General features: G+C 41.8%; 1 protein-coding gene across 1 annotated transcript in view; it reads right to left on the reverse strand.

Moving 5' to 3' along the window:
• The window catches only part of ARMH1 (armadillo like helical domain containing 1), a gene marked incomplete at its 5' end in the record, with an annotated part of 31941 nt that extends 20596 nt beyond the window's left edge, over positions 1-11345 (reverse strand). Inside the window, 4 exons of the mRNA XM_081307549.1 lie at positions 1073-1269; positions 3430-3596; positions 4889-4957; positions 11140-11345. Of these exons, the coding sequence (XP_081163675.1) occupies positions 1073-1269; positions 3430-3596; positions 4889-4957; positions 11140-11345 (639 nt within the window). The remainder of the gene's footprint in view (positions 1-1072; positions 1270-3429; positions 3597-4888; positions 4958-11139) is intronic.
• Between the last annotated feature and the right edge of the window lie 214 nt (positions 11346-11559).

Here is an 11559-nt window from a genome sequence, read left to right on the forward strand (position 1 = left end):
ATTCTGTCTTCTGCAGCCAGCTTGGCCTGCTCCTCAAATGGGGCACTTGGAAACTACCAAGCCCATCAAATTTATTGGGTCAAAACCTAATTCTTCCAAGTCAAACTGATCTCTCCTTTTCACTCCATCTCTCTTGGGGCTGTAGAACTCACTCTGCTGTCTTAGCTCAAAGCCAGGAGTCATTTTTTATTAAACTGGCGATTGAGCTCAGAGGCTCTTTACCTCTGAGCTACATCCCCAGCCCTTTTTGGTTTGAGACTGGGTCTTGATAAGTTGCTTAGGGCATCACTAAGTTGCTGAGGCTGGCCACGAACACACAATCCTCCTGCCTCAGTCTCCCGAGTCACTGGGATTACAGGCGTGCACCACTGCATCTAGCTGGGAGTCATCTTTGACTCCTTTTCTTTTCACTGCCCTTAGTCCCACACCCTCTACCTCATAAATGTCTATCCAACCTGGTCATCTCTATTCCCACTGCCACTGCCACCATTCAGGCCTTGTTATCTCTGCCATTGCTCCTTTTGTCTCCCTGCCTCCAACCCATCATCTGAAGCAGTTTTGACAGCTTTTGATGACTCAAATCAAAACCATGTCCCCCTCCCTACTAGGCACAGTGTCTTCCCATGGTCACCATGCCCTACATAGGAATTCACTTGCATTCTAGGGCACTGAGGGAGGGGCAGAAGTCATAAGAAAGGAGCTTTTCCAAACAGTGGAGATCTGGCCTCTTCACTTACATGCTTTCTACAAATGCACCATGATTCTCTCCCTATCAAATCGACGCCTTTAATCTTTTCTCCAGTCCTTTCATCATCCTTATTGCTTGTCTCAACCATTTTTAAGTCTGCCAGCATCTTTCTGATCCTTAAGTAAACAGGACAAATCACTCTGCTGGGAGACATGAACTCTCTGCCCTGGCTTGGCCTTTTGGAAGTGATGCTGATTGAACAGCAGACATGCTGTGGGAGGCTGAGCTCTGTTTCTCATGCCCATGGGAAGTGCAACTGCGGAAGGTAATTATAAGACCACTGCATTTGAATCAGAACCACAGGAGCATGCAGCTTTGGCTCACCTGGGCAGTCTTGAGTGTCTGCAGGGACAGCTGCTGAGCTTTAGGGGACGCACAGGGCAGCAAAGCTATTAGACCTTTATACACTTGATTCTGGTACTTGGGATTACCATGGACCAAAGAATCCAACAGAACTTGCACTTCCTCCTGGGTCTCTTCTGACTTAGATATTGCCAAAAATTCTGCTATGGATCGTACACCTGGGCAAAGAAGAGAAAATGCTAAATTGTAAGGGTCTATGACAACAATCTCTGCTCAAGATTACATAATATGAGCAGAATTAAGACTTTTTCAACCAAGCCTGTTCAATCAAATCAAAATGGAGACTGGTTTTTCATGTTGAATCACTCTTTTGTTTACCTCTAGCTGTGTGGGGGCAGAGGATTTGTTTTAGCATAGGTGTATTAAAATCTGTGTTTTATGGCAAGGCACAGTGGTGCACACCTATAATCCCAGGTAAGCTGAGACAGGAGGATCGTAAGTTCAAAGTAAGCCTCAGAAACTTATCAAAGCTCTAAGCAATTCAGTGAGATCCTCTCTCTAAATAAAAATACACAAAACAGCTGGGGATGTGGCTCAGTGGTTAAGCACCACTCGGTTCAATCCCTGGTACAAAAAAAAAAAAAAAAATCTGTTTTATTTTGTTTTTGAGATGAGGTCTCAATATGTTACCCAGGCTGGTCTCCAATCTTGGGCTCAAGTGATCCTCCTGCCTCAGCCTCCCAAATGCAGGGACTATAGGTGTGTGGCACCACCACACTCAGCTAAAATTCATGCTTTAACTTTTAATATGGCTATATTCCAAGAAACTTGGGAGACTAAAGGAGGATCACAAGTTCAAGGCTGGTCTCAGCACCTTAGAAAGGCCCTAAGCAACTTAGTGAGACCCTGTCACAAAATAAAAAATAATAAAAAGGGCTGGGGATGTGGCTCAGTGGCAAGGGTTCATTCCCTAGTACCAAAAACCAAACCAAAACAAAAACCCAATGAGACAAACAAAAACAGCAAAAAACCCAAACAAACCAAATAAATCAGTAAATAAGCACATATTTTTACAGCTAGATGATTACACTTGTAGACTTCTCAACAGTTTGCAACATATTTTGACTACTTCATTTAACTCCAGAAACTACAGTGAGAGTAATCCCATTTTTTAATATTTATTTTTTAGTTATAGGTGGACACAATATCTTTTATTTTTATGTGATGCTGAGGATTGAACCCAGTGCCCTCAACGTGCTAGGCGAGCGCTCTACCTCTGAGCCACGACCCCAGCCCCAAGAGAGTAATCCCATTTTATGGGTGAAGACACTGAGGCACAGAAAGGCCATGGAGGAGACCAAGAAAAGAACCCTGATGAAAGCACAGGGTGGGAAGTGCTTTGAAACAGGGATGTGTGGGTGATGGCATCCTCTTTACATTTCTCAAACATGGTACTTGATAGATCATTGGAATTACTGAATGGTTACCTTTCTCACCAGACTGCTCTTTAAGGATGGAGACTGTATTTTGTTCATCTTTATATCCCCAGCACCCTTGTATGTCTCTGGCACATAATAGTCTTTTAATCTTTTGATAATTTAATTTTATTTCTAAAGTCATTCATAATTCAATTTCAACAGGATTTTAGGCAGTGGCTAATAAGTCTTTGGTGAATGAATGTGTGAAAGATGCAGAATTTGTTTTTTTTTCTTTATTTAGTACTGGGAATTGAATCCAAGGGACACTTTGCCACTGAGCTACACCCTCAGCCCTTCTTCTTCTTCTTCTTCTTCTTCTTTTTCTTTCTTTTTTTTTTTTTTTTGAGTCAGGGTCTTACTAAATTGCTGAAACTGGTCTTGAACTATCCATCCTTCTGCCTCAGCCTCCTGAGATACTAGGATTACAGGTGTGTGCCATTGGTGAAAGGGGGTACATTTAAAATTACCATTAAAATTTTTGAGTAAATAACAAATATATATTTTTTTAAGTATCAGGGATTGAACCCAGGAGGCACTCACCCATGGAGCTCTATCCCCAGCCTGTTTTTTGTATTTTTATTTATAGACAGGATCTCACTGAATTGCTTAGGGCCTTGGTAAGTTGCTGAGGCTGGCATTGAACTCATGATTCTCCTGTTTCAGCCTCCCGAGTCCCTGGGATGGTAGGCATGCACCACCAAGCCCAGCCAGAAAAAAATCTTAAGTCTGGCCTTCTGATGGTGATATGGATAGAAACTAATTGAACCACTGTATGAGATGTTTGCTTGTGCGTCAGTTCTATGATGAATCTGTCCCATAGCAGTTGTGGGTACTGCCACCATTTCACCCAGGGTCCCAGGGAGCGCTGGGAATCAGCATTGCATCACACACAGTACCCACCATAGCTTTCACAAATGAGCTCCTTGTACTTCCTGCCAGAGTTTGCAATTAGCTGAAGTAGCTTGATGGATTCCTTCTTGTCCTCTTCTTTAATTTTCTCCAGTCCAAGTATTTCCAAGAGTGTTAGGACACCTCCGACCTCCAGAAATTCTATCAGGTATCGATTACTGTTCAGGGAATAGAAGAGTTGACATAAAACACTTGACAAGTTTCTTGACACTGATCCAAGGGATTCTAAGGTCCTTTCCTCACATATTTTGCCTCCTATCTAGGAAATGTCCACAGGTAAAGTGGTATAATAGTTTGGAAATTCTTCCTCCTAGCAGGAAATGCTGGGATTAAACAAAGTGGACATTTCCTATTTGGTACTTTCCAGCCTCTGTTTCCCCTTCTTCTTGTAAAGACAGCTTAATTGTCCCTTTGGGAATTGTGCCTATTCCATTCATGAGTCATGTGATTTTGGTGAGGTAAACAGGTGACAGGTATGTCATCCTCCTGAATGCAGAAATTAGTTTGAGGCCAGGCATGTGAACTAAGCCAATCCAATGAGGCTCAAAAGTCAAAATGTTCTTGGGACTCCATGGGAAAGACTGGTTTCTTGTTGGTGTAGCTGAGCTATAAGGATGCATGTCTGAGTTGGGACATGCGCATGTCTGAGCTGAGCATGTCTGTAATCCCAGCAGTTTGGGAGGCTGAGGCAGGAGGATTGTGAGTTCAAAGCTAGCCTCAGCAACTTGGCGTGGCACTAAGCAACTCAGTGAGACTCTGTCTCTAATAAAATGTAAAAAAGGGCTGAGGATGTGGCTTGGGGGTTAAGTGCCCATGAATTTGACCCTAGTACCAAAAAAAAAAAAAAAAGAAGAAAGAAAGAAAGAAAGAAAGAAAGAAAGAAAGAAAGAAAGAAAGAAAGAAAGAAAGAAAGAAAGAAAGAAAGAAAAAAGAAAGGTTACCTATCTGGAGCTCCTGGGAACCCCAGCACACAGAGGCCTCTGAATACAGAGAACAAATGGAGACACTGAAGGGAGAGAGGGAGGGAGGAACCAAATACTGATGACAGTGTTTGAACCCCTAGGTCCAATCAGGCCTGAAATATGTATTTTTACCTTTGGGCTCTTCAGTTAAACAAGCCAATAAATCCTCTTTATGAATTAGTTCCCCATAATTCTCAATCAAAAGGGTACTGACAGGCTGGGGATATAGCTCAGTTGGTAGAGTGCTTGCCTCACATGCACAGGGCCCAGGGTTCAATCCCCAGCACCAATAAAAAAAAAAAAAAAGTTACTAATAAAGTGCTAATGGGGAACATGGGATGAAGGAGCAATTGGAGCAGACTGCAGGGGGACATGACCTCTGGGCCCACCCTGAAGGTTATGGGGCACCTACAGATACCTAGAATCCCAGGTGGTGTGAATGCCAAGGACACCATGAGACTCCAGAATTTCTCTAGAGTGGTACTCACCTGCCCACAGCTGATAAGAAGATACCAATGGACTTCAGAAGCTTTTCTAAACATGAGCCAGTCATATAGCTGGACAACAAGTCAAAGAGTGCATTTCAGGGTGGTTTTTCCTAGAGAAACAGATCCTGTGCCTCATCCTGGGTAGAGAGGTCCAGGAAAACCAAGCAGCTGGAGTGCACCCTTTAGCCTGAGAGGAACCACTAGCTGAAAGGGAAGGGGCAACACACAGAGGATGGGTTCTGTGTTGTTCCTTGTTCTCCAGGAAGTCCCTCCAGGGTAGTTTAGCCACCTTGGCTCTGACAGGCTCTCTAGAGAGCAAGGATGCTTGTATAAATCAAAGGTGCATAGAGAAAAAGCTGAGGGTCAGTTTCCCAAATCTCTTTAAGTCATGATCCTTGCACTGTTGTATCTCAGTATAGTTCACTATTTGGGCCCCATTCCTAGACTTCTCTAAAAACAATGAGCTTCATCATTAATTCCCAATTGTATGCTTGCTCAAAGTTTTACACTGGAGGTCACTATCCTTATGAAGAATTGCATAGCTTCCTAATAAGAATAACAGGAAATGGAAGAAAAATTAAACTCTGATTTAAAACTACCTCAGTATTTAATGTTATTTTTTAATGTGAGTCTTTGCAAAAAGCCTCATTGTAATAAAGCACCCAGAGCACGCATCAGCTCAGATACAAGGTATGAAATCAAGCCACAACAGAAAGGGAACCAGTCAACAATTACTAGGCTCATAACACATCACAGGCTCTTAGAACACTTAAGAAATTAGCTGAAATTATTGCAGCTCATGGAGGATGACTGAGAGCTTCCAAGACTGATAAAGGCTAATGTAATGGGTTGGAGGTAATGGTGCTTTGTTGGGGGGAGGGTGGGGGCATGAGGCAAATTATCTCTGCTGCACCCTGGTTCCCAGGATGCCAATAGAAGTAGAGACAGATTGGCTCATTAGGAAAGGCTCTTTACTGCAAAAACAGTGTTTGCTCTGGAGCCAGGCTCTCCTGCCTGTTGCCGCCATAGCTGGGGGCCAGGATATCGGCCACATGGCAGTCTCTTTATTCCTACATTATCCCCTCCCTGTTCCCCCATTCTCTACCCTGTTACTAACTCAGTGGATTCTCCTCCTTTTTTTCAGTAACCAACAAAGCTGACCAACTTTTGTCACCATCTTTTCTCTTTGTCCCAGGGTAGTCTTATTTTCATAGTTACTTGCTATACATATTTCTGGTCTATTATTTCCATGATTTAGTTCTAGAAGGTTGCCACATTATCAGCAGTAGCTGATAACTAGTACATTATCAGCAGTAGCTGATAACTAGTACCAGGTACTGTGCTGACTGCTTTGCTTGCATTGTCTCATATAATCCTCACTACAGCCCTCTCGTGGGCACTATCAGTATTTCCATTTAGTCCATAAGTAACATGAAGTAATCAAAGGGAACTGATGGAACTGGGATTTGAACCTCAGAAGGCTGATTGAGAGCCTGAGCTCTTCCTGCCCTGCCTTTGTGCCTGTAGACACAGGGAGTGGGGTAGGGCTGCTGGTGTGGGTGATCTCCCTGTATGGTGTTGCAGGTAGAGCTCTGGGTCTGTACCATCCACCAAGTGGGAGATCCTTTGGGCCAGACAGACCCGTTCTAAGCCTAGTCTCTGCCATTTACTAGTAAATTACTCAATCTTTTCAAGGTCATTTTTTTCTTATCTATAATAACTGTCACCTACTAGAATGATGTTATGTTCAAATGAGATAATATTTGTATTCAGTGTCTAGAAAATGAAAAAAGACTCAATAAATGGTAACTAATAATTTTGCCATTATTATAATTTTTGGCAGTACCATGGATTGAACTCAGTGGTTCTTTACCACTGAGATACACCACTAGTCCTTTTTATTTATTTATTTATCTCCTTAAGTTGCTGAGAGTCTAACTAAGTTGCTGAACTGGGCTTGAATTTTGGATTCTCTTGCCTCAGCCTCCTGAGTTGTTAAGATTATAGGCATGTGCCATTGTGCCCAGCTTAATTTTGTTATTATAATATATAAATCCGTAGTTGTAGCTGATCTATTCTGGAAGTTTGAGATTATCAAAAAAGGTTTAGGCTTATGTGGTAGTCAGTTTTACAAAAAGATAATGATTCTATATTCATTTGTTTTTCTCCAAAATGCACTATAACTGCAGGGTTGGGGAGGAGACATGGGATCTCTAATTTTCAAAATGCTTTAATCATTTCAGCTGGTCTATTCTTTCTGTTATATTACAGGATCACAAATGTTAGGAAATTATGAGTTGGGCATAGTGACTTATGTATGTAATCCAAGAAGCCTGGGAGGTTGAGGCAGGAGGATTACAAGTTCAAAGCCAGCTTCAGCAACTTAGGAGGCCTTAAGCAACTTAGTGAGACCCTGTCTAAAAATGATAAATAATAAAGGGATGGGATGTGGCTCAGTAGTTAAACACCTCCAGGTTCAATCCCCAGTACCCCCTCCCAAAAAAGTTAGGAAATTATAAATAATTCTAGGTATAGAAACTGAATTTACATCTGTACATTTAAATGATGGTTCCTCCAGTCATTCCACAAGCATTAGCTGAATGTCCACTAAATGTTAGGCACTGTGACTGGCACCTGAGATGTGAAGAATGACAATGCCTAGCCCAAGTGCAATGACTGAGTAAGAAAGGAAGTGGGCTGAACCCAGAATCCTTGGAAATACTAACATTTAAGGAGTGGGAGGAAATTCTGCAGCTGAGACAAAGAAACAGCAATAGAAGAAGGACAAGGAGAAGAGAGTTTAAAAGGGGGCAGTGGCCGATCAGGCTAGACTAGGTGAGGTGAGGGAGGCCCAGCGCTTACTTTGGATCTCAAATTTAAGGGGGCATCAAAGTTGGGTGCAGTGGCACACACCTATAATCCCAGAAACTCGGGCAGTTGAGGCTGGAGAACTGTAAGATTGAGGCCAACTTTGGCATCTTAGCAAGATTCTGTCTCAAAATAAAAAAAATAACAAGGGATGGGGATATAGTTCGGTGTTAAATCATCCCTGGGTTCAATCCCCAGTAACCTCCCACCAAGGAACCAAAAATAAACAAAAACCTCAGTAATAAAATCATATTTCAATGCAACATTTAAAATAGTCAAATTAATATAAAATTCATAATGAATCAAATATCAACTTTTTACATAAAAACAAGATCTGACCCTGCACCTGAGATCCTGCCTCACCTCACCCTGTGGTCAAATGGAAAATGTTAAGTAATGGGCTGGGGATGTGACTCAAGTGGTAATTTGCTTGCCTAGCATGCGTGAGGCATAGGTTCAATTCTCAGCACCACATAAAAATAAAGATATTGTGCCCACCTAAAACTAAAAAATACTAAAAAAAAAAAAAAAAAAAGAAAATGTTAAGACAAGGAAGGAAAATTAGAAGTCTGGATTTGGCTGCACAGAGGTTGCTGATAACCATGGTGAGGTAAGTGTTATGACTTGTGGGTTGAGAAGCCAGATTATAGGTACTGACCTTTCTCAAGGCATGATATATAAACCATAGCATCAGAGTCACTCAGGGCACTTGTTAGAAATAAAGGTCAGGGGACTAGGGTTGTGGCTCAGAGGTAGAGTGCTTGCCTAGCATGTGTAAGGCCCTGGATTTGATCTTCAGCACCACATATAAATAACTAAAATTAAGATATTGTGTCCAACTACAACTAAAAAAATAAAAATTAAAAAAAGAAAGAAAGGTCAGGGTCCTATACTTAATATGTTAAGTCAGAACCCTGGAGTAGGGAGGTAGCCTAGTAAATTTGTATTTGTTATTATTTTTAATTTTTTGCTGGGCTGACTGTGGAACCCAGGGTTTCATGATATTAGATTAGCACTCTATCACTGAACTATGTTCCCAGCCTTAATTTTTGTTTTAAATCTCTTTTATGCACACCAAAATGAGGACATGAGAGTCAACTTAGAGACATATTCAGAGGTATTCCTTTTGGTCTGTGTTCTAGGCCTGAATCTGATTAATAATTAAAAAGTAAACAAACCAAACTAGGTGTATTTTCTCACTGAGTTATATCCCCAGTGCTTTTTACTTTTTTAAAAAAGTTTATTTTGGTGGAGCTGAGTGTCAAATTCAGGGCCTTATGCAATGCTAAGCAAGCATTCTACCACTGAGTTACATCCCTAGCCCTACTTTTATTTTGAGACAAGATCTTGTTAAGTTGGCCAGGTGGCCTTGAACTTGTGATCCTCCTGCCTTGGCATACCTGTAGCTGGGATTACAGGTGTGTGCTACCATGTTAGGCTGACTAATAATTTTATCAGTGACTTAAATGTAAGAAAAAGACAGCTGCATTGAATTAAGCCTTCAGTTCTGCCTAGCTGCAGGCTCTCTGGTTCATTCATTCCTTTATTCAGAAGCAGACATGTGCCAGCTGTCCTAGATAACAGATATGCAGAGATGGGTAGATGAAGAAGATAGATGTGACTCCTGTTCTCATAGAGCTTACAGTCCAGTGGGGGCAAAAGAGATATTTAGCAAGTAATAACAATCAAATGCTATGACCATCAGACCAGAGGGAGTGCTGTGAATACTTGTAAGGGGAACCTCCAGTTCTCAGGTAGTCTGGGGCTCAGCAAAGGGCTTTCTAAAAAGTGACGTTTAAATTGAGGTCTAAATAAGGGAGGAGGACTTAATCAAATAAGGAGGGGGTGTTCAGAAGGGGAAAGGGTTCAGGCAAGGAAAAAAATATATAGTAAAAGGGTCTGAGGGCTTGTGACTCAGCGGTAGAGCGCTCACCTAGCATTTATGAAGCCCTGGGTTCAATCCTCAACACCTCATATAAATAAATAAAATAAAGGTATTGTGTCCACCTACAACTAAAAAATAAATTTAAAAAAGGAAGGGGGTGTGGGTTGGGTGTAGTGGTATACACCTGTAAACCCAGTTACTTGAGAGACTGAGGCAGGAGGATTACGAGTTTGAGGGCCAGCCTGGGCAATTTAGTGAGACCCTATCTCAAAATAAAAAATAAAAAGGACTTGGGTTATATTTCAGTAGTACAGTGCTGCTGGGTTCAATCCCTGGTCCTTCCAAACCAAACAAAACAAAACAAACAAAATGGTCTGAGATGAATCCACAGGCAGACAGAAGAAAAATATTCTCAGATCCTCCCATAATGCAAACACTCACCTCAGTGATGTCCAAATCTGCTTTCAGTCCTGATATGCCTCCAGGGCTCCTGAACACAAGAACCTCAAACTCAGCATGACCCAAACCAAACTTAACTACACCCAAACTTGCTCCTCTTTTGATATTCTCTTCCTATAAACCTAGTTTCCCAAGTGAGAAATATGAGAGTCATCCTGAGGCATGAGTGGAGGTGGTAGCTGGACATATAAATATGGAGCCCAGATTCCAGAGGGAAATTATCATGAAAATGGAGGAGACCACTCAGGGAGAATTTGACAGTGTGAGCAGAGAAGAGGGATGTAGACAGAGTCTCAAGGAACAACAACATTTAAGAGAAGGTGTTCCCTTAAAGAAGAAAGAAGGGAAGAATGAAACCAAGAGAAGAGTGTTTTTGAGAAGTGGGAAAGATTGGTTGAAAAATGCTACGCAGAGGTCATGTATAAGGAATGAGGATGTATAGTTACTGGGCTCTGTAATTAGAAAACCATTGGTAACCTTGACAAGACCTGAGTCAGTGAGGTCAGGGGAATAGGGTCAGACTGTAGTAGGCACAGGAGTAACCAGGAGAGGATGTGGAGACAGGGAGAGTGAACAGCCTTTTCAACAAGCTTCACCAGGAGGGGCAGGATCCGGGTGCAACTTATGTTTGAGGCAGGGGTTGAATTTTATTTTTAAGGCAAAAGAGATTCCAGCATATAAAATACTGATGAAAAAAGCTGATAATGAGGCAAAGGGGTAAACCACAGGAAAGAAAAAATTAAAGTCCCTAAGGAGCTGGGAAGGGAATGTTGAACAAATGCAAATTAGCCCTAGACAGAAGGAATATCTACTTCAACTCTGATGGGAGAAAAAAGGGATAGAGGTGAGAATGGAGACATACTTACAGGTTGGGAAGATAGGAAGTTAATGGAGTTCTTGACTTTGGGGATATTTTTATCACCAAATGTCCTGTTCTAAAATATTAGAGAAAATCAAGAGAAAAGCTCCCTTAATAATCCTCTCTCTCTCTTTCCTCTTTTGAAATTTCCTATTGTTTCCCCAGTTCAGCAAAGGATACGTGATTCTAAGGCAGGTGATCAAGCGTACAAGGAACAAGCTGGCTCCTTGGGAAAACTCCTGCTCCAATTCAGGGGAAGTCTTGCCTTGGTTGGTTTGAATGAAATTGTTGAGGATGTGATTCCTTGCAACTTTGCCAGCATTGTCCCACTCTTGTAAAAAGCTTAAGAGCCTGCTAATTGCTGCCTGTTCTTTTATAGAAGTCATGATCAATCAGTCGTTCTGAGGTTGGCTACAAAGGGAAGGAAAACAGACAGGTTACCAGAATGTTGAGAACCATGCAAATCTATAACCTTGTGGGTTTTGCTTTTCCTTTGCCTGCTGAGTCTGAGAGTAACAACATGGGTATTGTTACATGCAAAATCCACTCTAGAACTGGTCATCTGCCCCTTGAACAGGAAAGCTCTAGCTGGGTTGTGAT

Source organism: Spermophilus citellus, assembly GCF_964194105.1.
Source record: "Spermophilus citellus genome assembly, chromosome: 9".
Classification (NCBI taxonomy): domain Eukaryota; kingdom Metazoa; phylum Chordata; class Mammalia; order Rodentia; family Sciuridae; genus Spermophilus; species Spermophilus citellus.